The sequence below is a fragment of the Phycodurus eques genome, chromosome 8, assembly GCF_024500275.1.
Source record: "Phycodurus eques isolate BA_2022a chromosome 8, UOR_Pequ_1.1, whole genome shotgun sequence".
NCBI classification, from domain to species: Eukaryota; Metazoa; Chordata; class Actinopteri; order Syngnathiformes; family Syngnathidae; genus Phycodurus; species Phycodurus eques.
The window spans coordinates 5,846,711-5,874,686 of NC_084532.1; the positions used below are offsets into that span (position 1 = coordinate 5,846,711).

Genomic DNA, 27,976 nt, shown 5'->3' on the forward strand with positions numbered 1-27,976 from the left:
CCTTTGCGTGTCCAATATGGAAGAACTGGAGGTAGAGGTTCGTGGCTCCAACGGGGCTTATTACAAGGTAAATGCAGTCTTATTGTTCTTCTACCACAACATTACAATGTTGTACGTTTCAGATCGTTAGCATGAACCCAGAGGGCGGATTTTGCGACATGTTCTAACTCGAAATGTTTGCTAGTAACCGGCATTACCCATGCTAGCTACAATTAGCTAGCTAAGCTAACACCGCCGCCGAATGTTCGCCACTTCTTCGGCATCTTATTTTGGCCAGAGTGCAAGAAACGTAGTTATAGTCGACAGTATCGCCTTCATTTATTCTGCTTAGCACTTGCTAAAACGTGCTATTAAACTGTGTTTTAAGTTACCCAACTTAACCGCTGACGTCAGGGAATGAAGTCACAGAGGAGTTTGGACATGCTCCGTATATTACTATGATATTTGTTGCTAACGGAAGCGGTATCATTTATTCTCCTGGGCGTTTTAATAGCCCAGAATGTGCATAATAGATTCGCTAAAGCATAATTATTAACTTCATATCAGAGTCATGTTGAAAAGCTACAGCCGCAGCCGTCTCTTCTTTAATACACGTCGAGGCTTTTTTTGTTTTTTTTAATTATTTTTTTTTTTTAACGCGTGAGCCAGTTGCTCCTTGTCAGTCATGAGCAGCTGACGGAAGAGGGCTGTGGCCACTGATACTGAAACCTTAAATGCTATTTCTAGACTGGCTGCCGGAGTATAATTGCCGTCTGTCTCCCCACTTCCATGGCACCTCCTACCCGTTCTGCTCTAACTAATCATTAATTAATGACGTTTTTATATCTCTCAACATATTCATTTTAGGAGTAACAGAATATTCTTACCTCCTCCCACCTCATATTCCATGAGCAAAATAATTCACTATCAAGAGTCCAGTATAGCAGACTTTCAGCAATTCAGTGTTGACTCGCTAGCTTCCTACCACCTCCAAAAAACGTTTAAGAATCTCAATTGCCCTGAGGTGTAAATGTGATTTGATGTCTAAATCGGTATCAGAAATTGTTAGGCCAGTGTTTATTAAAGTGTGTTCCAGTGGTGATATGCATTAATGGTGTATGTTTTCAGGTTGCTTCTTAACAATAAAAATGTCCAATTTATTACAGAATTTCTAAACTCTAACTTCAATGAATACCAGTTTCCTTTTTTTAGTTATTTTGTCATAATTATGTTTTAACGTTTATTTTGGGTTACCATCACTTTTTTGAATATGCACAATCTCACAAACCAGCATGACAAACACTAATCGTAAATAAAGAGTCGGAGGGATTCTTATTTAGTCATAGTCAATATTATAGTTCATGTTGACCAATTTGGTGTGATGTTCTTGCTGAGGAACTTATTCCTGTCTGTTTCTATTTTGAAAGGGCTTAGTCAAAGACATCCACAATGATTCTCTCACCATTGCCTTTGAGAACAAGTGAGTGTCTGGGTTTAGACTGCAGTCAATTTCTATTTTAAAAACAAATGCTGCACCTTTACCAGCAATGTAATTGTTTCATTTTCAGTTGGCAACCAGAACGCCAGGTGCCCTTCAGTGACGTCAGGATGCCACCTCCTGCTGATGCCAAGAAGGAGATTAGAGAGGGTGAGGAGGTGGAGGTACGGATGGTTCACCTGTATTTATTTTGTTTCTTCCAGCTTTTACTGCCTGCAAATGTAATAATTTTGTTTTATGGTCTCGGCAGATCCTTTCTCGGGCCACTGAGCTGGAGCCTTGTGGCTGGTGGCTGGCTAAGGTCTGCATGACAAAAGGAGATGTGAGTTTTGCCTTACCACACACACCATTTGCCTGGTATACTGATACTTCCTGCATTGGACCCACTTTGTATGTTAGCCCCAAACACACAGTAATTGACTAACTAAAATATCCATAAGTTGTTTTCTTTATTCACATGACCTGCATTTTTATTTTTCAGTTCTTTGTAATTGAGTATGCATCCTGTGATGCCACCTACAACGAGATTGTGACGTATGAGCGCTTGCGCCCAGTCAACACTAACAAGGCAATCACCGATAATTACTTTCACAAGTGCAGTATCGCTATTCCCCAAGATCTGCAAGAAGCGTGAGTACCATAGCAATGCATTGTTAGTCAGAGACAAATGTCTCCTTATGTATGTAAATGGGGACTTGCATTTACACAAGTGATGCACATGCTTTAACAATTACCGTATTTCACGACTATAAGGCGCACCATATTAAAAGGCGCAGTCTCAGTTACGGGGTCCATTTCTGTATGTAACACACACACATAAGGCGCACCGAATTATTGGGCGCAGACATGGTAAAACATACGCTAGCTTAAAACATACAGTAGCATGCATGCACGCTAAAACAATGTTTTTAAAAAGGCAGCGGGAGCAAAACTGAGTTTGGTTTAACAATGTACTCATGTTATTTTTTGATAAATCCTCTTCCACAAATCCAACAAAGTCCTCATCTTCTGTATCCGGAATGAACAGCTGGGCAAATTCTCCATCAAACACGGCAGGTTCCCTCTCGTCATTGTCGGAGTCAGTCTCGTTGCCGTGCGGCTCCTCAGAAATGATGCCGGCTTTGACGAAAGCTCGAACACCAGTGCAAGCAGACGCGGTAGCCCAAGCATCCACAATCCATTCACAAATTGTGGCGTAACTCGCCCGGCGCTGCCTCCTAGACTTAGTAAAGCTGTGTTCGCAATCTGTCATCCAAGGCTCCCACGCCGCTCACTTCACTTTGAACGCCCCGTTTACACCGATGCCCAGCGGTTCGTCAAGCCTCCCGGAATGATGGCAAGCTCCGAGTTATTGCCCTCAATTGAATGATGACTGTAGAGATGCTTCTCACAGCTGTTCTTTGCTCATTAATCCATTGCTCGAGTTGGTCTTCCAACTCGGGCCACCTCGCCTTGTTTCCACTGCGGTCAAGCCAGCCTCCACTCGTAAAGTAGAAGTCAAGCCAGCCGCCCCTAATTTTGTTCATACTAGGCATTACGGTAATAGGTCGCCAACTCGCGGCAAAAGCCACCTTCAAAATAAAAGCTTACCAATAATACGGACGTCAGTGCTCTTCGCCTTAAGGAATGCAACCAGCAAAGTTAATTTGAATCTTGAGATACATTAAAAAAAATTAGTTTATTTGATATCTTAGGAAAAGTCAATGGACTGCACAGCAGACAATTAATACTTTTTATACTGTATATACTACATTTTTTGTTTTGTTTTGTTTAGCTTTTATATGGATATTATTTGTACTGTCTTTTGTATCACCGCGGGCCCTTGAGTACCATAATCTCAATCCCCTGTTTGTGTTATGCATATTGAAGACTTGACAATAAAAGTACGTTGTATTTAGTAGAAGCACCCTTTTGAGCTAATACTGCCATTCTTTTTGGGAATGCTGACCGTTTCACACCTGGATTTGGGGATCATCTGCCATTCCTACTTGCGAATAATCTCCAGTTCTGTCAGGTTGGATATTGGACAGCCATTTTCAGGTCTCTCCAGAGATGCTCAATTGGGTTTAAATCAGGGCTCTGGCTGGCCCATTCAAGAACAGTCACTGAGTTGTTCTGAAGCCACCCCTTTGTTATTTTAGCTGTGTCCTTACGGTCATTGTCTTGTTGGAAGGTGAACCTTCAGCCCAGTCTGAGGTCCTCAGCACACTGGAGAAGGTTTTTGTCCAGGATATCCCTGCACTTGGCTGCATTAATCTTTCCTTCGATTGCAACCAATAGTCCTGTCCCCGCAGCTGAAAAACACCACCAGGGCATGATGCTGCCACCACCATGCTTCACTGTCGGGACTGTATTGGACAGGTGGTGAGCAGTGCCTGGTTTTCTCCACACATACCGATTAGAATTACGGACAAAATGTTCTATCTTGGTCTCATCAGACCAGAGAATCTTATTTCTCACCATCTTTCATGTGTTTCGCACTGAGGAGAGGCTTCCGTCGGGCCACTCTGCCATAAAGCCCCGACTGGTGGAGGGCTGCAGTGATGGTTGACTTTCTAGAACTTTCTCCCATCTCCCGATTGCATCTCTGGAGCTCAGCCACAGTGATCTTTGAGTTCTTCTTTACTTCTCTCACCAAGGCTCTTCTCCCCCGATTGCTCAGTTTGGCCGGATGGCCAGCTCTAGGAAGGGTTCCGGTCGTCCCAAACGTCTTCCATTTAAGGATTATGGAGGCCAGTGTGCACTTTGGAATCTTTAAGTGCAGCAGAATTTTTTTTTTGTAACCTTGGCCAGATCTGTGCCTTGCCACAGAATTCTGTCTCTGAGCTCTTCAGGCAGTTCCTTTGACCTCATGATTCTCATTTTCTCTGACATGCACTGTGAGCTGTAAGGTCTTATATAGATGGGTATGTGACTTTCCTAATGAAGTCCAATCAGTATAATCAAACACAGCTGGACTTCAATGAAGGTGTAGAACCATCTCAAGGATGATCAGAAGAAATGGACAGCACCTGAGTTAAATGAGTGTCACAGCAAAGGGTCTGAATATCTATGGCTTTGTGATAGTTCTGTTTTTCCTTTTTTAATAAATCTGCAAAAATTGTAACAATTGTTTTTTCTGTCAATATGGAGTGCTGCGTGTACATTTGAGGAGAAAAGAACTTAAATGATTTTAGCAAATGGCTGCAGTATAAAATTTAAGGGGTTCTGAATACTTTACGTACCCACTATATATTTGTGTGTGTGTGTTTTAGGGATGGAACAGTTCGTGAAATTGTGAAATTAAAAGTGCCTCTATTGTCGTGGTCTTGTCTCCGTATAAAATAATGAGCCATTGTGTTTAAATTTAGTTTTAGGTACATTTTCCCCAACTGATTGTTAGAGCATGCCTCTTCATATGCCCTTCCCTCATACAAACATTGTTTTTAATAACCGCGATGCTAGTCTTTGAAATTTCTCAAATACAATTATTCTTGAGTAAATTTGAGAACTGACTTGCTGACAGCAGCTTTTTAGAATATTGTTTATACATTTCAGGTGTCAGACTGAAAATGCCCATAAGGACTTTAAGAAAGCTGTGGGAGCCTGTCAAGTCTCGTACTGTCCTGAGACCAGCCAGTTGGTCATTGTGGTAAGGAGCTTTCTTCTGGTCTGTGTATATCTGCAATTGCATTAGTTTCACATGAAGTTGTCCCTTTTTAGTTTTAGTGCATTGACACCTTTCAAATACTCCTCTACAAGAACACAACGTAGGTTGATAATGTAGTTTTATTTGTTCTATTTCTAGTCCACCAATGAGTCAACTGTGAAGCGTGTGTCTTTGCTGAGTGAGATGCACCTCCGCAGCCTCCGAACCAAACTTATGCTCATGTCTCGCAACCAGGAAGCTACAAAACACCTCGAGGTCAGTTTGTTTCCAGTGTTAACCCTGTTAAAAGTCTAAAGTATTTGAATGCTATGATGAACTTCACTAATGTTCCTTGTTGTTTAGAACTCCAGGCACCTGGTGTCATCCTTCCAGGAAGAGTTTATGGTGAGACCAGATTTGATGGGATTGGCCATTGGTAGTCATGGCAGCAACATTCAGCAAGCACGAAAAGTTTCAGGTGTCACCGCCATTGATTTGGATGAAGAGACTGGTACCTTTAGAATTTATGGCGAGGTAGTGTTCTTAACACAATCCACCTATTTATATATCAAGCTACCCATCTTTTTTTTTTTTTTTTGCTGCTTATATGGAAGAGTGTTGAGCTGATGGCTGCCAGAGGTTCCCCACATATTACCAAGCCAGTTTGGATATAGAGTACAGTGCGTTCAAAAAGTATTTGCCCCATCCTGATTTCTCTCTCTCTTTATATATATATAATTTCATACTAAAATGCTTCAGATAATCGAGCCAATTTTAATATTTCACAAAGACAACCCAAGAAGATGCGAAATGCGGTTTCAAAATTTTTCATTTTATTCTTTTAAGGAGATGAAGAAAAAAAATAAAAACCTATCTGGTCCAATGTGAAAAAGTAATGTCCACCTTTTTGATGAATTAGTTAACTGATAAACCACAATTTTTGGAAAGGTTAGTTTAAGTTCACTGGCCACACCCAGGCCTGATTACCGCCAGATTTGTTGAATTTAATTATTATTTTTGTATCACTTAACTCGTACCTGCCACTCAAAGTGAAGTAAGCTACAAAATATCAGAAAGATATGGTATGATCCAAAGAAACTAAAAAACAAATTAAATAAATCTGGAAAAGTTTACAAGGCTTTGGCACTCAATAGAAGCATGATCAGTTATTATTCACAAATGGGCAAAACTGGGAACAGTGGTGAACCTTCCCAGTAGTGGTCAACCAACCAAAATTACTGCAAGAGTGTAAAATGACGACTTATCCAGGAGGTCAGAAATGAACTCAGAATGACATCAAAGAACTGCAGGCCTTGTTCTGGTTAGAACCCAAGCTGCAGCATTCTGAATGAGCTGCAGCTGTTTAATGCTCTTTTTGGGGAGTCCAGTCAGAAGACCATTACAATAGTCAAGTCTACTTGAGATAAAAGCATGGGTGAGCTTCTCCTGGTCTGCTTAACACATGCAAGCCTTCACTCTGGATATGTTCTTCCGATGGTAGAAGGCAGTTTTAGTAATTGATTTGATATGACTGTTGAAAGTCAGGCGGGAATCTATCAGAACACCAAGGTTTCGGACTTTGTCTTTGGTTTTTAAAGAGAGTGACTCCCTGTATTTACTCAGAGCAAACCTCTTCTTTATTGCCAAAAACAATTATCTCAGGTTTGTTGGGGTTTAATTGAAGAAAATGTTGGCTCATCTAGTTATTTATCTGTTTTAGACAGTGACACAACACCTCAATTGAACTGTAGTCATCTAGAGACATCGCTGGATATAACTGTGTGTCATCTGCATAGCTACGATAGAAAAAATTAAAGTTCTGAAGAATGAACCCAACGGTAGCATATACAGGCTGAACAGGAGGGGTCCAAGAACTGACCCTTGAGGCACCCCGTAGGTCATTGCTATTCGATGAGATTGAACACTTCCAATGGTTACAAAATAACTCCTTTCCTCCAGGTAGGACCTGAACCATTTAAGGACTGTTCCATTTAGTACGACCCAAGTTTTCAAACTGTCCAGCAGTATATTATGATTACCGTATCAAAAGCTGAACTAAGGTCCAAATAGACCAGAATTTACGCCTTTTCCGAGTCAGTATTCAACCTTATATCAATTAGCACTTTAATGAGAGCAGATTCTGTAATGTGATGAGTTTGGAAACCTTATTTAAATTTGTCAATTTTTTTCACTAAAATAACAAGCAAATTCCTTGCATTTATCAGCTGTTAGGAGTTCTGGAGCTATCTGATTCAGGGGGGTTGTGAGCCTGTCAACCACAGCAAACAGAGTATTGTTGAAGTTCTTACTGATGATTTCAGAAAAGTGTTGCTGTCTAGCCCGAACTCTTAGTTAAAATTACAAAGACTTTGTCTGTAGAGGTCATAGTCCATTTGGAGTGTATTTTTTTCTCCACTTACGTTCTGCTTTCCTACACTTTGATTTCGAGGTCTTAACCATCATTGTGCTCCTCCTAGGTGTTCAAGGGCGTCTCAAGATTGTCTTAGTTTTAACAGGAGCAACAGCATTCGTGACATTTGAGATTTTACAGGTGAAATTATCCAAAAGTTCATCAACTGTCTCAGCATTCACAGTTATGGTCTCCATAAATTTAGTGGCGGTACTCTCATTTATGGCCATACCCCAATTCCAATGGAGTTGGGATGTTGTGTTAAACAAATAAAAACAGAATACAATGATTTGCAAATCATGTTCAACCTATATTTAATTGAATACACTACAAAGACAAGTTATTTAATGTTCAGACTGACAAACTTTGTTTTTAGCAAATAATCATTAACTTAGAATTTTATGGTTGCAACACATTGCAAAAAAGCTGGGACAGGGTCATGTTTACCACTGTGTTAAATCACCTTTTCTTTTAACAACATTCAATAAATGTTCAGGAACTGAGGACACTAATTGTTGAAGCTTTGTATGTGGAATTCTTTCCCGTTCTTGCTTGATGTACAGCTTCAGCTGTTCAACAGTCCGGGGTCTCCGTTGTCGTATTTTACGCTTCATAATGCGCCACACGTTTTCAATGGGAGACAGGTCTGGACTGCAGGCAGGCCAGTCTAGGACCCGCACTCTTTTACTACGAGGCCACACTGTTGTAATACGTGCAGAATGTGGTTTGACATTGTCTTGCTGAAATAAGCAAGGGCGAAAAAGACGTTGCTTGGATGGCAGCATTAATCCTAACATGATTAATGGTTCCTTCACAGTTGTGTAAGTTACCCATGCCATTGGCACTAACACAGCCCCATACCATCAGATGTTGGCTTTTGAACTTTGCGTCCATAGCAGTCCGGATGGTTCTTTTCCTCTTTGTCCCGGAGGACACTGGCGTCCACAATTTCCAAAAACAATTTGAAATGTGGACTCGTCGGACCATAGAACACTTTTCCACTTTGCATCAGCCCATTTTAGATGAGCTCGGGCCCAGAGAAGCCGACGGCGTTTCTGAGTGTTGTTGATAAATGGCTTTTGCTATGCATAGTAGAGTTTCAAGTTGCACTAACGGACTGAGCGCCGAACTGTATTTACTGACATTGGTTTTCTGAAGTGTTCCTGAGCCCATGTGGTGATATCCTTTACACATTGATGTCGGTTTTTGATGCAGTGCTGCATGAGGGATCGAAGGTCACAGGCATTCAATGTTGGTTTTCGGCCTTGCCGCTTACATACAGTGATTTCTCCAGACCGTAGATTATGAAATCCCTAAATTCCTTGCAATTGTACGTTGAGGAACATTGTCCTTAAACTGTTCGACTATTTTCACACGCACTTGTTCACAGAGTTGAACCTCACCCCATCTTTGCTTGTGAATGACTGAGCAATTCAGGGAAGCTCCTTTTATACCCAATCATGGCACCTACCTGTTCCCAATTAGCCTGGTCACCTGTGGGATGTTCCAAACAGGTGTTTGAGCATTCCTCAACTTTCTCAGTCTTTTTTGCCACTTGTCCCAGCTTTTTTGGAACCTGCTGCAGCCATAAAATTCTAAATTAATGATTATTTGCTAAAAACAATCAAGTTTGAACATTAACTATCTTGTCTTTGTAGTGTATTCAATTAAATATATGTTGAACTGGATTTGCAAATCATTGTATTGTGTTTTTATTTATCTTAACACAACCTCCCAACTTGATTGGAATTGGGGTTTTACCTTTTCTTATGAGACATAGAGGTTGTCTGAACTTTTGGAATAATCTGTTTTTCAAAAAAATATAGAAAACAGGTCAGAAATGGCCATATCCCCCACAGCATCCTTAGAGATGACCAGGTCTAAAATATGACCTTGAGTGTGGGTTGGAATCTTAATCTGTTGAGAGAGGTAAAATGTGTGGTAGCGTATATTGTTTGAATAAAAATGTAATTTGGGAGAAAAGAATAATAAGCCTGAAGCGTTAATTCCGGTTTAGCGTAATTTTAAATTTAATCGTTAAAATGAAACTAATCTGTATCGTAAAAGGGATCCACGTAAAATTTTATGTGGATAAAATTTAGGGAAAGTGATTAAACTTTTTTTTTTTTTTATCCATCCATCCATCCATCCATCCATCAATTTTCTGAGCCACTTCTCCTCACTAGGGTCGCGGGCGTGCTGGAGCCTATCCCAGCTGTCATCGAGGAGGAGGCGGGGTACACCCTGAACTGGTTGCCAGCCAATCGCAGGGCACATAGAAACAAACAACCATTCACACTCACAGTCATGCCTACGGGCAATTTAGAGTCTTTATAAAATTTTTAGTTCTAGATGACAGAGGCTTACTTAAACTCAGAACACACACAAGATACAACCAATAGTGGAATTTTATAGCATATTTATCAGGTCCGCCCTGCCCCCATGCTGTGTTGCTTGAACGTGGCATGCTCCTCCTCGTGTACATTCTTTAGGTGCCCGATCAAATTTGTTGTTGAAGCATTTAGATGACGTTCCCCGTGATGTACTTCAGTTGTGCACAGACTGCAAATAACTTGCGTGTTGTTTGTCTGAGACACCCCAAAATAGTCCCACAAGGACGACACGTTTGTTCGCTCACACGATTGAAAAAAACTTTCTTGGCCCTCAGATAGATACAGTACTACGCTACAAGACATGTGACAAGGCTATAAAAAAACTAGCTTTTGGATTCATATGCGACGTTGACGCGGAGTAAATGTCTTTTTACGGAGCCGATCGGTGACGTCATTGATCAGATCGGCAAATTATGTCATGAAAGCCGATCGGCCGATAAGCATAAAATGCTAATTATCGGCCGATACTGATCAGGCCGATCAGATCGGTGTAGTCAATTAGAATATAATGGAAAACTTTATTCATTTCCATAATTCAATTCAAAAAGTTAAACTTTCATAGATTATAGATTCTGGACCCACAATTGAAACAATTTCCAATATTTGTTTATTTTTACAAAATTCTGGCTTCCAGCTCATAAAACCCACAAAATCAGGAATTAAAAAAATTTGAATACTGTGAAGAAATCAGCCCAGATTTTGCAGGCCATAAATGTTTTAAACAGAGTGTCCCACACACTAATCATCAACTTAACTCAAAGCACCTGCACAGATTTCCACAGGTGTCATTAAATTGCTTCAGTTTGGTTCAATTGTCTCAGTTGGGTTCAATATGGGGAAGTCTGCAGACTTGACAACTGGCCAGAAGACTGTCATTGATACCCTCCATAGGATGGGTAATCCAGAAAAGCACATAGCTAAGGAGGCTGGCTGTTCACAGAGTGCTGTGTCTTAAGCATATCAATGGAATGTCTAGTGGAAGGGCAAACTGTCGCAGGAGAAAGCTGCACCAGCAAAAGAGATGACCATGGGCTTCAGCGGATTATCAAACAGAGAAGATTCAAGAATCTAGCAGCGATCCAGAAAGAGTCGAATGAGACAGGATTCACAGCTTCAAAAACCACCACATTCAGACTCATACGGGAGATTGGTTACAACTGTCTGGTTCCTCGGGTCAAACGACTTCTGAGCCTGAGCCGACATACGAATCGTCTCAACTGGGCCAAGGAGAAAAAAGACTGGAGTGTTGCCAAGTGGTCCAAGGTCCTCTTTTCCGATGAAAGTAAAGTGTGGCTTTCATTGGGGAATCAAGGTCCAAGGGTTTGGAGCAAGACTGGTGAAGAAAATAACCCAAACTGCTTGAGTTCCAGTGTGAAATATCCAGTCAGTCATGATTTGGGGTGCAATGTCCAATGCAGATGTTAGTAAACTCTGCTTTCTTAAATCGGTTTACCAGAATGTTTTAGAAGACCTGTTTCTTTCTGCTGAGGAAAAAGAGGCCCAAAAAACGTCTTAAAGCCTGCCAAATTTGAATGAATTAAAAAAACACCATGTATTCGAAAGCATTTGGGCTTTATCACTGTATTTAAAGCAGATGTCATACATTTTAATATCACCGTTATTTCCTCGTCTTTATTTTTATTTTATTTATTGTATGTATTTATTATTGTACAATTATAAAAATTGCATGAATTTATTTTATATCCATCCATCCATCCGTTATCTGAGCCGCTTATCCTCACAGGGCTTGCCGGAGCGCTGGAGCCTATCCCAGCTATCATCAGGCAGAAGGCGGGGTACACCCTGAACTGGTTGCCAGCCAATCGCACGGCACATATAAACAAACAACCATTCGCACTCACATTCACACCTACAGGCAATTTAGAGTCCACAATCAACCTAGCATGCATGTTTTGGAGATGTGGGAGAAAACCCACGCAGGCATGGGGAGAACATGCAAACTCCACACAGGCAGGGCCGGGATTGAACCCCGGTCCTCAGAACTGCGAGCCAGACGCTCTAACCAGACATCCACCGTGCCGCCTTTATATTATAAATTGTATGAATTTTGCCATGTTTCTGCAGCCTCTTGGCTTTAGAAAAAGAGATTTTATCGCTCAATATTCTTTTACCTGGTTAAATAAAGGATAAATAAGATGTAAAATAAGGCCTGCCCTCAAGCTGCTGGACTGATGTGAGACCTTTACCTGTCATTCCAGTGACACTAGAAATGAGTTTGCTGAAGTCAACCACTGCCTGAATATTGATAACGTGTGCTGCTGTGGTTATGGTTTATATATCCCTGCTAATTTTTGGGCGTCTCAGACACGGGACGCACATCAAACGCGATCCCTGTAAATATGCTAAACAGAATCTTAAAATCGGGAAGGGGGCAAATACTTATTCACACCACTGTATAATCTCTTCAGCATGTTTGTCCTATTCCAAACACCTTCAAAGAAATCTCTTGCATCTTGTCCAGTATGACCTCAACTGGCAAAACTGAGGAGCTGCGGCTCTAATCTGAGCTCCTCAGTGAGGATAGGGTGAGGACTCTATGAAGCAAAGGCCAGCCATCCTGTTAAGCAAACTCTTTTGGTTATCGCCCAAGGCTCACAACCGTTTGCTCCCCCCTTCAATAAATTTTGGTATGGTATATGTATGTGGATTTAACATGGAACATTTTGTTTTCCCAAAACAATGTACTAATGTACAAAATGTGACTCAAATAAGATGCAAATCATTAGCTTTCCTCGTGAAAAATATGATTTACACATCTTATTTCCCCAAGTGGATCATGTACAGATGTATATACTGTATGAGGATAAAGAGTCTAAATTTTTTTATTAGATTCATAGTAATATGCAGTATGTATTCAATTCCTGCAGGTTTTGTAATCCCCCCACCCATTCATTTGTGCAAGCAGAGTGTTCTTATACTAAAGCTCTCCTGTGTCATGTTTTAGACAGCAGAAGCAGTGAAAAAGGCAAGGAACTTCCTCGAGTTTCTGGAGGATTCTGTCCAGGTACCAAGAAACCTTGTTGGTATGTACACATCTTTGGAAACGTGGATTCAACTACTCTTCTATTTACCTTAATTTCTCGTGTATCATGCACATTTCTCCCCCCCACCCAAAAAAAATTTCCAAAATCAATGGTGCGCATTATACATGGGTATAGGAGAAAATGAAAAAAAAAAAAAAAACTCACATTTTATAAATGTATGCAGCCATCTAGAGGTTATGAAATGAAATTTGTTTTTTTAAATTAAAATACTACTGATGACTGAACAACAACTGACATTAAGTTCTTTGTTTTCTTTGATGATAATGCTTTTCTGAAATGCTTGAGGGTTTAATTTGAATCCCATTAAAATAAAACTAAATGTGTTTCGCTTGGCCCTTCGTTTTCTTATTAGAATTGTACCCATCTTACAAATTCTGCCAGGGTAATCAAATATATGAGCACAACTGTGTTTTCTCATTCACTAAATAAAAGTAGGGCTGTGAATTTCAAAATAACAGCAAGTAAATAAAGTATGTTCAAATAAAGTGCTTAACTTCAAAATAATTATTTTAAAAAAAAAAAGAACAAAATTCAGATACTTGTTTTGATCATATGGGTAGAAGCAAAATCATGCATTGTAAAATGCATTATACATGGGTAGAAGGGTTTTCCAGAATTATTAGGTCAACTTTGGGAGTGCGTATTATAGATGGGTGCGCATTATACATGAGAAATTACGGTATTGAATTTTTAACTGTGCATATTTCAAGGTAAAAATCTTATATGTATCACTCTGAAAACTATTTTTCAATTGCTGCAACACTTCGAAGATATGGCAATAATTTTAAAATGCAGAAATATGTGCAATTGGTTTACCTGCTCTTTTTACCTAGGTAAAGTAATTGGTAAGAATGGAAAGGTCATTCAGGAGATTGTGGATAAGTCTGGAGTGGTGAGGGTAAGGATAGAAGGAGACAATGACAACAAGCAACCTCGACAAGAAGTAAGCTGCTTTTCGGTAGATTATAATTATTATTATTATTTTTTCATTTTGTGGTCCTCATAAACCAATTGTCAAGTTTCTTGACATAATGGATTTGGTGCCATTTACTGCCATATACTGACCTACAAATTATGTTTTTGTTTTGTTGACACAGGGAATGGTCCCCTTTACCTTTGTCGGTACTAAGGAAAGTATTGGAAATGTCCAGGTCTTGCTGGAGTACCACATCTCTTACCTCAATGTAAGCGCATAGTTGTATGTGTGCGTGAGTGCGTGTCTGGATTATACCACTGGCTCAATTCATATAATTGTCATCGATTCCTTTTAATTGACCCATTTTCAATCCATTTTCGGTGTAAAGGCCCGTGTCCACAAGTTGCTTTTTTGAGTGATATTTTCTCAATTCCATGGAGTTCACCAATGACAGGAACTCCCAAATGTATCAACTATAAATCATAAAAATACAACTGTGGTGTATTCAGTGGTGATATTAACTCTGACATCACCACTGTGAGAAAAACAAGCAGGCTGTAGTGACATCCTTATAATAATTTATTATCTTTATCATTGGCTTTCATCAAGATGTTGAGTATATTTGCATTATTTCAAGTGACTTAACATACATAATTTTGTCAAATGTTGGTTTGTCTTCACCACAAAGGAATATGTAAGGGGAAAGAAGAAGGATTTTATACCCTCGCAACCAGGGTGCCTTAGCTTTGTGGGCGTCTCTACAATTTTAGGGGTATGCTCGTGTGCATGTGCGTCAGTACCCATTACGTGCATGGCGTGCACACACAAATACCTTGATAAAGTATGACAGAACAGTGTACACCAAAAAAGAACGGCATCGTTGTTCTCCTTACAGAGTAGACCAAAGGGGTCTGTTCTCAACAGACTGGTTGTAGTGACTCCTGGATCTCATGATATTGAAGTCTGGAAAAAAAGTCTGGGGAGGACAAAAAAAAAAAAAAAAGGCCTTCAGGGTTGTAGACTGTTGCGTTTTCTGTGGTCATGTTAATGATTATATTTGGAGTTTTACAATCCTAACCTGTGCAGACGCACAGATCTGCACATCTTAACACATTATAGTTAGTTATATTGTTCTGCTGAATGTTGTCAACCAGTGAAAACAGTACGCTATTTTGTGTCATTTATAGGTCATTAATACACACAGTATTTTTTTACATGGATAGTGCAAATATTTTAAATATTGACAATCATAAAAAGACCCCAAGATGGATGAACTTTTTCTTAATTTGAGAGCTCAGGCACCCTTAGCGGGATGATGACTCCCTTTGGGTCCCATCCATCCATTTCCTGAGCCGTTTCTCCTCACTAGGGTCACGGGCATGCTGGAGCCTATCCCAGCTATCATCGGGCAGGAGGCGGGGTACACCCTGAACTGGTTGCCAGCCAATCGCAGGGCACATGCAAACAACCAACCATTCGCACTCACATTCACACCTACGGGCGATTTAGAGTTGTCAATTAACCTACCATGCATGTTTTTGGGATGTGGGAGGAAACCGGAGTGCCCGGAGAAAACCCACGCAGGCACGGGGAGAACATGCAAACTCCACAAAGGCGGGGCCGGGGATTGAACCACGGTCCTCAGAACTGTGAGGCAGACACTCCAACCTTTCGTCCACCGTGCCGCCTGCCATTGGCTCCCACGTACTGTAATTTCTCGTGTATAATGCACATTTCCCCCCCAAAAAAATTGTCAAGTCAATAGTGATCATTATCCATGGGTATAGGGGAAAATGGAAAAAACATTCACATTTTATAAATGTATCCCGCCATCTAGAGGTTATGAAAAAGCTGTACACTTCATTCCAATATGCCACCGCCACCTCGAGGTTATGAGAGAGGTGTAGCCTCCACTTTCATTCCAATATGACGGATACGTATGACTGCATAATATGTACAGGTGTGCTCATAAGTTTACATACGGAATAATTTGTAAGATGTTGTTTTTTGTTTAATGCGACTGATGACTGAACAACAACCATCATTAATTTCTTTATGGTTATGTTTTGTGTAATGATAATGCTTTTCTGAAATGCTTGACAAGTTTAATTTTAATCCCATTAATGTAAAATGTTTTCTTTAAATAATTGTACCCATCTTACAAATTCTGTCTGGGTAATCAAACATATGAGCACAACTGTGTATTTTCTCATTTACTAAATAAAAGTACGGCTGTGAATTTCAAAATAAGAGCCAGTAAATGGAAAAAAAGTATTACGTGTTCAAATAAAGCGCTTAATTTAAGAATCATTCTTTGAAAAAAATAAAGTACACATCATACTTAATGTTTTGATCATATGAGTAGAAGCAAAAGCATTCATTGTAAAAATGCATTATACATAGGTAGAAGGGTTTTCTAGAATTTTGAGGTCAACTTTGGGGGTGCGTATTGTACATGAGAAATTACGGGGTAACTCAAACCCTGCTTGTAACTCTAAACATTTAAAATGGGTTAAGGTTCGTTTACATGTTCAGATTCAGAAAAACAATGTTGTGGATACTGGCCCGAGAAAGAATGCAGCATTCAAAGTCAAAGGCACACACATTTGAATCGTGTCCGTACATTAGACTTGATAAACATTTGCTTGCTTCCAGTACGTCAGCAAGGCTTTGCGACTGTTGCCAAGTGTCCACTATCATCCATCACTTAACCTTGCCAATTTGTGTTGCAGAAATCCAAAACTCTAATGAAAAAATTATTAGTGTTACATGATGAGGATGGCAGGATGTAACTGGCCAAATTTTGCACAGCATGACACTAATCACACATTAAATTAGCTACATTTTAAACAAGCATTATCCAAAAAAGAACACATGGCTGAAAAGCCATTTCACTGGATTTATAATCTGTGTTCATGTATTTTATTATTATACTAATTACATTCCTGCAGGGCTGTGATTGGATTAGCAATGTGACAAGTGGCTGCCATCTTTGTGGAATTTTCTTAAAAACATGGAATGAGCACTTCAAACGCCTCTAAAATCCACAACAAATAAATTCGTGAAAAAAAATCGATTACTGAAGTCTGACCTATTCACGAATTATGTTCCATTTGTACTATTTAAGTGGAGTTTTTTGGGCAAGTGATGCCGTTTGAAATGTCACTGTAATTTTGATGCATTGACTTGGATAACCCCTATGGAATTTTGACCCACAGGAGCTAATGATGCATATTTTTTACTGAAACTTGTCAGCTAATCAGAGAAGGGATTCCCCAAGTAGCAGACAAAACCAAAGGATTGAGGAAATAACTTTATGTTGAGAAATAGTGAAGTTATATTGTTTTACTCTAATTTTAAGGTGTTTTTTAATTTTATTTCTATTTTTACCAGATTTCCTATAGACAATATCACACAAACACATTGGGCAAAAATTGAATTTTTTTCCCCAACAGAATAAAACTCTCCAGAAGAGCATCCGATTTTCTTGGTGCGGCGTGGCCATTCCAAACAGACGTCACATTTTGCCAGTGTCATTTTTGGAAAGTCTTGTCACATTGCTAAATGTAGTGTGGTTTAAATGTGCCCTTGTGTGTGTTTTGCAATGGATTGAGTTCATAACATTTAGATTTTTTACTTGGCTTTTTGCTTCTTTGCTTTTTGCCTTTTGTTTTGTATACCTTTTGGCATTGTGTGTGTGTGTTTGTGCAATTTGCATGTTCTGTGCTGTTGGTTTTTCACTGTGTAGGACATGATGGAGCTTCTTGTGCAGAGCCAGCAGCTAGAGGAAGAGCTGAGAAAGCTTGGGGATAACGCACAGGGATGCAGCCTAGCACGATTAAGAATAAGTGGCACAAGGCACACAGGATGTGTAGATGTGTGTATGATGAGTATAAATGTGAAAGAGTTCCCTAGCGTGTTTGCTTGATTCTCTAATAAGCAATGCAAATTTTGGCAAAATGCTTTTTTAAAATTTATTTTGTATTTGTTTTATTTTTTGTGTTTTTCAGTGTGTTGTCTCATTTTCCTTTTTTCATACATTGGACGTGTTCTATCCAACTAGGAGGTTGAACAGCTTCGTCTGGAGCGGATGCAGATTGATGAACAGTTGCGTCAGCTCACGCAGGGCCACCGACCAGGAGACAAGGAGAGAGGAGAGCGTGGGGAGCGAGGAGGAGGGGGATACAACATGGATGGCAGTGCCAATGCTTCGTCTTCGTCACATGTTGGGCGTTCCTACAACTGTCGAGGTCGCGGGCGCAGAGGCCACGGTTACAGTACCGGATATGGTAGGCTCTCTCGAGTGTTGGGTTTCTCTCTCTTTCTGGGTAATTCACTGTGATCAGTACAGGGTATACTCCACCTCCCACCGTAAATCAGCTTGTATAGAGTCCAGGGCCCTCATTTATCTAAGAGTGCATAGAACAAGTTCTAAATTTCTTTGTACGACTGAAATTTAGAATGTGTGCACGCACCAAAAAACTGTGTTCGTCAAATGTGCGGGCAACTGTTGCACGCACACCAATAAGCAATGTGTGTTGATGAAGCCCACCTGCTCTTACACGGGGTCGGGCCAATGATTGCTCGTCTGGGACCTGTCAGTCATAGTAATGGGGGGAGGTGGGTCTCACTTACTTGCATGGCGGTGCTCCCGAGGGCTGGATGACTGCTTGGTGTTGGGGCTTACCTCTCATGGCCCGGGGCTGTTCCTTGGGTCCCTTGTCCGGGCGCCTCAGAGGGGCCGGCGGACTGCCCTGGGTCCCTCGGTGTCCCGTCCGCCGGGCTGCTCTCGGGTGGAACTCTGGGCCTGATCCCGCCCCTCGATTGATTGGGTGGGGTCCTCCGCCGCCGCGGTGTGGCCACAGTAATTACAGGACACGTCTGTCAGTCTTTGTGCATGTAAAACGGTATCAATTCACTTACATGAAGAGAAGAATAATAATCACCTTTTATTGTCATGAACATGCATGCATGTACACGAAATGTGTTCTCTGCATTTAACCCATCACAGTGAACACATACACACGTTAGTGGAACACACTGGAGCAGGGGGCAGCTGAAGCGCCCGGGGAGCATTTTGATGTATCAGTGTCTTGCTCAACGACACCGCAGCCGTGAGTCTGGGGGATGTTGGCGGATGGTCCAGTCGGGGTCTTGAACCTAGGTCCACCACGGTGGCAGACGACGATCTTAACCATTGGGCCACGGCTGCCCTTGTATTTGCAGGCACACACCCCTTACTGCAACAAATAACTCAAGAATATGCAAATCGTTTGTGTATCCCCTAATTTATACTCTCGTCCTGTACACTTTTATAATTTATAATTTACATAATTAATGCCACCAGACTTCAGTTGTACGGGTTCACGACCCTGGTCCTGCATGCTTCTTCTCCTGTCCTTGTCCTGTTCTATCTTGTCCTGTCCTTCCCTCACAGGGAGTAGCACTACAGCCCCATGCAACACTCATTAACGTTTCATTGTTGTCGATAAAGATTTACTTCCCTCATCCTGTTCATAATTAGTGGTTTGTCTTTGTTACTTTCTCCCTTCTAGAAACTTTGTTCTGTTCCACTGATCAAGTCTGATTCTCAAACCTCAATTATAATACCACAGCGGAAGCTTAAAAACTCCACTGTGACACGGTAAAACTGTTTCGGCATAAAAGGGATACAGATTTTCCAATCTGCTTGACCTATCAGCTGAACAGGACAAAAAAAAAAAAAAACTTTTTATCAGTCTCACAATCTGAAGGTCGCTACATTTTATGAAATTTTTAGTTCTAGATGACTGAGGCTTACTTAAACTCAGAACACACAGAAAATACAACCAAGAGTGGAATTTTATGGTATATTTAATGACATCTACATGGGATTGAGAGGGAAACATGTAAAGAAGTCTAACTAAAAAAAAAAAAATAACACTAATGGCAAAAAGAAAGAAAATAGGCATACTAAAAGGGAAATAGAACGTGTGTTGAACTAAAGTGGAAAACGTGTAAGTGTTTAACACGTCCATTCCAGATGCGAAAGAGCGAGGACAAAGTTGAGATTTTGTCCCACGGTAGTAATTTCCCTGAAATTATTAGGCACTAATATTGTACAGTTATTGCATCAGCCTTGTAATGTCGGACACATTTGCAGCCAAATGTCTTGTCTTACATGCTCTATTTCCTGTATCCACCATTGGTGCTGAAATGATGCAGATTTCCCCATTGTGGGATGAATAAAGGTTATAGTATAAAGGTTTGTTATATTAATGTACTTAAATTATAGGTTCATTTAATCAAGTGACATAGCAGAGGTGACTTACTAATTTGGTTTCTGGTCCCTGTACGGCTGTCTAGCATTGTATATAACAGTATTTTCCTCTATAAGCACATGCTAATTTGCCTGATATTTTGCTCTTCGCTGTTGGCAAATCTCCGCTATAACACGGTTCCAGTTAGACCAATGTGACAAGTGTATTTTGTTTTGCGACGTCATGTTACTAGCATAGGGATTAGCATGGTCTTCCTGTCTTTCTCTTGTTTTGTCCTCCGCATGTACTTCGTTGTTACAATACTTAGTGTAGTTTATTTGCTGTCATGGAGGTGATGATTAGTGACTTATGGTGCGCTGACAACAGACGCGAGGCTCACTCTCTCCTGTAGCTTGGCATTATATTTAGCCGCGTTAGCTGTAGCTGGGGCAGCTGCCTCAAAATACCCTGCAACAAGCATTCCCCATACTCAAACAGCGGAAAGCAGTGCGGTTGGGCGACAATAGAGATGCTCAGTTTGGGCTAGTAGCCACTAACATGACGACGGAAAAGCCAAGCGGATCCGTAATTCATCGTGACTTGCGATTTTTAATTATTACCGTAAAAAGCTGTTCATCTTTGTTTTTAATGTATGTTACCAGTAATTTGTTCAATAACGTTATTTAACTTTTATGCTTAGTTCATTTTTATGGTTGATTGATGGCACTATTATTACTATTATTATTTACCATTATCAAACCTTGAGTGTAGGGTGTGTGTGTAATTAAAGTGACCTTCCAGTCAATTCAACTGGATATTCATCAGTGTCTCTATAGGGCATTGCTTTGTAATAGTACCTAAATGTTTCTTTACTCTGAAGTGTACAAACTCGGGTGAGCCATCTTGTTGTAGGCTATATTTGAAGGCAGCCTTGTTACCTTATAGTGTATGTTTTTAAACCTTGCTTCAAACTGACTTTTGAACAGATGAACAAGGTTACCAATTCAACAATTGTACAATTTTGTTTTCCTGTAATTTCTGGTGAATGTATGAGGGACCATGGTTCAAATTAACTCACAGAGCTACAATACAGTGCAAAGCATATTTTCTTCCTGATTAATGTAATTTGCATATTACTCCCTACCAAATAAATTAAATTAAACTTGATGATTCTGCCAGGCACCAACTCTGAGCACTCCAATGCATCTGAGACTGATTCCGAGCGTCGAGATGAAGTCAGTGACTGGTCTCAGGCTGGTGAGGCGCAAATGAGGTGAGTACAAAGTGCTCTTCCACTATTGTTTTTGAAGGTGAGGTTTTCCCCATAGTATTCAGTCGAGCTTCTGATTTTATTAATCGTTCTGTTTGTATTTCATTTGTTTTGTCAAATGTACCATTTGGATTAATGGATACATACATGGCTGACCAACTTGCAGGGAGAGGGAAAGAGGTCTGCGTCCACAGAGAGATAGTCGCAGGCGGCCGGGACCTGGCAGAGGGCGAGGAGGACGAGGAAGAGGAGGATACAATAACAGCTCCAGTAAATACGCTTTGACATTTGGTTAAAAGTAACAATAATTCTAGTTTGAAAGCAATGACTTTGTAGCAGGGCCTCGCGGTGACACTACGGAGACAAACACTGAGACAGACCAGACGGCTGATACAGATGCGAGTGAGTCCAACTTGCTTGCCACCCGCCAGCGAAGATCTCGACGACGTAGGACAGATGAGGACACCACAATGATGGATGGCATGAGCGAGTCGGACAATGCCTCAATGAGTGAAAATGGAATAGGTATGAAAGGCAAAACACATGGAATGATCACTTGGTCTTCACATGCTGTTAATTTTTATTTTTTAATTTTTATTTTTTTTAGGGGTGGGACTCTATTAAGAAATCTAATTAGAGGATTTGTAATGTTGATTAATCACATTTTAAATCATATAAAAATATTCATCCTAAAAAGCAACATGGTTTAATATAAAGGGACTTTAGTGGACGACTGAATCAAATCATTAACATAGACAGGAATACTGTTAATGCTGGAAAAATTCATTTAATTGCATTTCAATGCTATACCGCTAACCGCAAAGATTGCCTGCTTAATATCTATCCATCTCTTTTTTTTTTCTTTCAAGTAACCCTATTCCCAACCCTGTTCATAGCATAGAGATATAAAAGTATGAACAAAGTTAAAAAGCCAAGACTCTAAGAGGATTGCATAGGAAAAAAAAACTGTCATTCAAATAAAGTGCAATAATTGCAGTAGTAATGATTTGTCCACGTTCTGTTTGGGCCTATGATTTTAAATAGGTAAATTGGTTTGTTTGGCTCGTTGCATTATCTTGCGCTAATGTGTAATTAAAAAGTCCCACCCTTTATTTTTGTAGACATTTGTATTCTGTACAATCAATTGGAAAAGCAAGTGCTTAGCCTACTGCGTCGTTTGTAATGAACCAGCACAGACCAAGACAAATCCATAGCCTGAATACCATGTTTAGCCCCAAATCCCTCTCGCCAACCTTAGATGATGCTGAAGCTCAACCTCAGCGTCGTAACCGTAGTCGACGACGTCGCATTCGCCTGCCTGAAGAGAGGCAGCCAGGTAACTGGTGACTGCTCGTAGCAATGCTCACATTGCCTTTGCTCAGTTAGTCAAGAGTTCTGTTTATTGTGTGACATGTCAACATATAAACCAATAACGAAAACACATTTGTGCTATAGGTAGTGGTGATAATACTTTGCTGTGTACTGAAAAATTATTGAATGTGGCTATTTTTTTTTAACTTCTCAGCATTCTCCTCATTTTCTTTTGCTTTAAAATCAATACCATAGCAGTACTAGTAGACCTTCACTAATGTTGCAATGGGTTGTCTGGCTGCCATTTACTCTGACAGACGTGGTGTGTCTCAAGCGCATGTGCTTGTTATTGCCTTCAGGCTGCATGGGTAAAAATGTAAGAATCCTTCAGACAGTATTTTTGTGTGAAGTGAAGATTGTTTTATCCAAATGTATGAAGTACAGCCACTCTGGCATCTTGACATTTTGGAGAAAATCCTTATTTAAAGGTTTAATTTGCAAAACAAAGATTTATAACTTATTTAAGTTTCCTCACCTATTTTAAACTCTGAAATACACATTCTTGTAAAATTGGCTGGTTGATAGAGTTGTCCATTGCGTTAGGAAAATTACTGAAATAAGGTTCCCTTTCAAGCATGTTGCTTTCGTAGCCAGCAGATGTCAAAAGAAATGCAATAATACTCCCTCCTTACTAGACAGTGATGGGCTTGTCTCCTCTGCTCTTCGCAGTGACAGTGGCCGACTTCATGTCCAGGGCTGACTCTCAGAGCAGACAGATGTCAACCAAGGACGCCGAGATTAACAAGGATGAGGTATATACGCTTAAATGTTCTTCTCAGGGTTGTCACTGGGCCACGAAACCTCTTAGCCAATGTAGCTTAACAGTATAAAAATCTCGTGTGTGTAGTTGGCCACAACATCACGTGCGTTTATGTGGCTAAACTGTTAGCCACACTGAGCAGGTCCTTGTCACTGGGAACTAAGCTGAGGGACCAATTAAACCTACCTAGTCATCAATCAGGAGCAGGGCGGAATGGATTTGGGAAAATACTGTTCATTGCGAGTTTTTTTGTTTTTTGTTTGTTTCTTTCTTTTAAACAAATATTGCGATTTAGCATGCGATTTTTTTTCTGGAGGAAGTTTATCTTCAGCATTATTTGCTAAACAGAAAATATGATATAGTATGACGAGCACGATATTGGATAAAGACAACAAATAAACAACTCTTTCCTGTAGGCCAGGCCTAAATGTTAATGATGAATTGATATGAAGAACAAATCTTTATTTTACTATTGAATTGTAAAAAGAAAAACCTTCCATCACAGTTGTAAAAAGAAAACCTTCCATCACAGTTGATATTGACTTATTGATTTAACTTCATGCATGTAAAAATGTAAGACTGTGTAATGATGCTCGTCAGTAGTAGTAAGTCGGTCGGCCGATCAGATCGCTGTAAAGTCTAGCCGTTACATAATAAATATGCCGGTTTCAATTAGGTGCCAAGCGTCATCGGGTCTTGTCTTCCCCATTGCCCCGCTCCCCGCAGCTGGGAAAGCCCGTAAGCCCTGACTGCTTATAGCCATCAGCGGCTGGACGGCGCATTGAAGGATTTTAATCAAGCGAGGGAAAAACTATACCCTTCACACACAGCAAAATGATCCGCGCTCACTTCACCCTTATCAGGAAGGGCTTTTGAGTTTTGACGCAGGCGGTTTTGATTCGTCAATGTGGCAAACGTGGGTGATAATTCACTTTCCCACCTTCTGTTTGTTAGCCATTGACGAGGTGACAAATGGGCAGCGCAAACCCTGTCTTTATTTGTGAACAAATTGTTTACAAACCTGGTAACTGAGGTTTGACCATTAATAGTTTGATTTCACTGTAACACTTTTGTCATGTAATGTTTTTTCAGAGTCAGGTGGATGCCGGAGCAGAACACAGCCCAGAGGCTCCCTCTGCAGCCACCAATGGTTCTGAAAACAGTGCTGCAGACAGTGAGAGCAACAGTGCCACCCATGACCCCGGGTCCTCCACTGAGGGGGCCACTAAAGTCTGTAACGAAGGGGAGCCTGACCCTAAACCTGTTGTCAATGGCCTCTCATAGACCCCAAAACATGGTTTCAAATATTTCCGCTTATCTGGCTTTGTTTGAAATCTCACAATTTTGTGTGAATCTGTTTTTAATGCAGCAAGAACTGTCTTTTTTTTTTTTTTTTTTTTTTTTAAACTTTAAAATTTGAAACAGTGCACATTTTAGTAGTCTGTATTTACACCACTCCTTTACACTCTTGTCCTACTATCCATGCAGTTAGTCTTTTTACAGTAGTTCTTCCTGTATAAGCTGGCCAAAGATAGTCTAACACACACTATGTAAATGTTCATTTTCAGTTGAGGGATTGACTGTGAATGCAGTATTTGGAAAAAGTAGTCAGGGATTCCACTCAAACCCATACTGTGGTATTAATGCAGCTGTTCTTTTTGGTGACATCTTAGCAGGGTTTTTGTAAATGTCTGCCTTTGCCAGGTAAACTTCCAAAACATTTTCTGGATATTTTGTGCATCTGAAGTAGTTTGTACTTCCAATTGTTGTGCATGAGCAATACCACAGTGCAGGCAGATTTATTGGAAGCTCTGTGTACTTGACATTGACGTGATCAGCTGTCGTGCCTTGAGAATAGTTTGAACATGTTGCCTGAACCGCACAATACACAAAATCTTTTCACTTGTTTGGTGGTTGTTTGCTCCGCTTCGGTTGGACCAGATGAGCTGTTTTTCTGAAATGCTCTCTTCCAACTGTGAACTGACAACACCAACCACTGAAGACCCTGAAAAGATGTTAGGATGCATATCTTTTAAAGTCAGGTGTGACTGTTCTTAATGTTTATCCTTTCTATATTTGTTGAGTTTGGCATAGCTGCTTTCTCTTTTTCAATATGCAACCACTTTGTTCATGAGGAAATGTTACAGCATACAGTGGGGCAAAAAAGTATTTTGTCAGCCACCAATTGTGTTCTCACACTTAGATGAGAGGCCTGTAATTTTCATCATAGGTATACCTCAGCTATGAGAAACAAAATGAGGGGGAAAAAATCCAGAATAACATTTTTAAAGAATTTATTAGCAATTTATGGTGGAAAATAAGTATTTTGGTCAATAACAAAAGATCATCTCAGTTCAATATTTTGTTAAATACCCTTTGTTGGGAATGTCCCAGGTCAAACGTTTTCTGTAAGTCTTCACAAGGTTTTCACACACTGTTGCTGGTATTTTGGCCCATTCCTTCATGCAGAGCTCCTCGAGAGCAGTGATGTTTTGAGGCTGTCGCTGGGCAACACAGACTTTCAAACTCCCTCCAAAGATTTCTATGAGGTTGAGATCTGGAGACTGGCTAGGCCACTGCGGGACCTTGAAGTGCTTCTCACGAAGCCACTCCTTCGTTGCCCGGGCAGTGTGTTTGGGATCATGGTCATGCTGAAAGACCCAGCCACGTGTCCTCTTCAATGCCCTTGCTGATGGAAGGAGGTTTTCACTCAAAATCTCACGATACATGGCCCCATTCATTCTTTCCTTTACACGGATCAGTTGTCCTGGTCCTTTTGCAGAAAAACAGACCCAAAGCATGAGGTTTCCACCCCTATGCTTCACAGTAGGTATGGTGTTCTTTGGTTGCAACTCAGCATTCTTTCTCCTCCAAACTCCCAAAAATTCTATTTTGGTTTCATCTGACCATACCTCTTCTGTATCATCCAAATCCTCTCTCGTAAACTTCAAACGGGCCTGGACGTGTACTGGCTTAAGCAGGACACGTCTGGCACTGCAGGATTTAAGTCCCTGGTGGCGTAGTGTGTTACTGATGGTAGCCTTTATTACTTTGGTCCCACCGTGTGGTTCTGGGACTTTTGCTCACCGTTCTTGTGATCATTTTGACCCCACGGGGTGAGATCTTGCATGGAGCCCCAGATCAAGGAAGATTATCAGTGGTCTTGTATGTCTTCTATTTTCTAATAATTGCTCCCATAGTTGATTTAGTCACACCAAGCTGCTTACCTATTGCAGATTCAGTCTTCCCAGGCTGGTACAGGTCTACAATTTTGTTTCTGGTGTCCTTGGACAGCTCTTTGGTCTTGCCCATAGTGGCGTGTGACTGCTTGAGGTTGTGGACAGTTGTCTGTAATACTGATGAACAACATTCAAACAGGTGCCATCAATACAGGTAATGAGTGGAGGACAGAGGAGCCTCTTAAAGAAGTTACAGGTCTGTGAGAGCCAGAAATCATGTTCGTTTATAGGTGACCAAATACTTACTTTCCACCATAATTTGCTCATAAATTCTTTAAAAATCAGTGAATCCCCCCCTCCCCCGCTCATTTTGTCTCTCATAGGTGAGGTATACCTATGATGAAAATTACAGGCCTCTCATCTATTTAAGTGTGAGAACTTGCACAATTGATGGCTGACTAAATACTTTTGTGCCCCACTGTATTTGGAAAAGAACCAGGAGTCATTTCCTTTGCACTGAAACTTATTTTTCTGTTAAGAGTTAATTGCAGTTGGAAACTGCCTTGTGTGCTCAACAGAGATGTAGCCATTTTTGTTTCCTCAGCTGGAAACTGATTGAGTGTTTCCCTAAAAGAAAGCTTATTTATTTTAAAAGTGTACAGTATTTAAAAAAAAAAAAAAATTGAAAAAAAATTTGACACTAAACATACATGAGGACGACACAAATGGCAAATTTTGACTACTGAGAGTTGTGACAACGCATGTTTTTCTGTTGAACTGACAACGGTAGTATTGTTTTTTTTCTAAAGGATCATTCTGGTTGGTTGATGTGCAATATGTTTTGTATGCTGGTAGTTCTTAAATAAATTTGATCTTTCATATTAGATCTAAAACCCAACTGTTTGCTCTCATCTTCAAAAGAAAAACATTTGTGACATTGAGAACATTGTGATACTCAACCTAAAACCCACAAAACATCCATCCATCCATTTTCTGAGCCGCTTCTCCTCACTAGGGTCGCGGGCGTGCTGGAGCCTAACCCAGCTGTCATCGGGCAGGAGGCGGGGTACACCCTGAACTGGTTGCCAGCCAATCGCAGGGCACATAGACACAAACAACCATTCGCACTCACAGTCATGCCTACGGGCAATTTAGAGTCTCCAATTTATGCATGTTTTTGGGATGTGGGAGGAAACCGGAGTGCCCGGAGAAAACCTACGCAGACACGGGGAGAACATGCAAACTACACACAGGCGGGGCCCGGGATT

General features: G+C 40.6%; 1 protein-coding gene across 5 annotated transcripts; it reads left to right on the plus strand.

Moving 5' to 3' along the window:
- Nucleotides 1-27,621, plus strand: fxr1 (FMR1 autosomal homolog 1). Of its 5 annotated transcripts, none has more exons than XM_061683004.1 (18): nucleotides 1-67; nucleotides 1,407-1,459; nucleotides 1,548-1,641; nucleotides 1,728-1,799; nucleotides 1,959-2,107; nucleotides 5,015-5,108; nucleotides 5,265-5,381; nucleotides 5,469-5,639; nucleotides 12,874-12,952; nucleotides 13,807-13,931; nucleotides 14,071-14,157; nucleotides 17,638-17,766; nucleotides 17,953-18,178; nucleotides 21,308-21,401; nucleotides 21,565-21,668; nucleotides 21,735-21,923; nucleotides 23,439-23,521; nucleotides 24,622-27,621. In XM_061683004.1, exons 1-18 carry the CDS (start codon nucleotides 17-19, stop codon nucleotides 24,811-24,813), a joined length of 2,109 nt encoding a protein of 702 aa, XP_061538988.1. In that variant the 5' UTR covers nucleotides 1-16; the 3' UTR covers nucleotides 24,814-27,621. The 5 variants fall into 5 exon arrangements, with proteins under 5 accessions (XP_061538988.1, XP_061538989.1, XP_061538991.1 ...); XM_061683005.1 differs by having other exon boundaries at nucleotides 13,807-13,916; nucleotides 14,065-14,157; XM_061683007.1 differs by having other exon boundaries at nucleotides 13,807-13,916.
- Nucleotides 27,622-27,976: the final 355 nt, after the last annotated feature.

Coding starts and splice junctions, on each gene's coding strand:
- fxr1 (XM_061683004.1), top strand. CDS start 17: ATGGAAGAACTGGAGGTAGAGGTTCGTGGCTCCAACGGGGCTTATTAC. Junction 68..1,406: donor CCAACGGGGCTTATTACAAG/GTAAATGCAGTC, acceptor CTATTTTGAAAG/GGCTTAGTCAAAGACATCCA. Junction 18,179..21,307: donor CGGTTACAGTACCGGATATG/GTAGGCTCTCTC, acceptor TGATTCTGCCAG/GCACCAACTCTGAGCACTCC.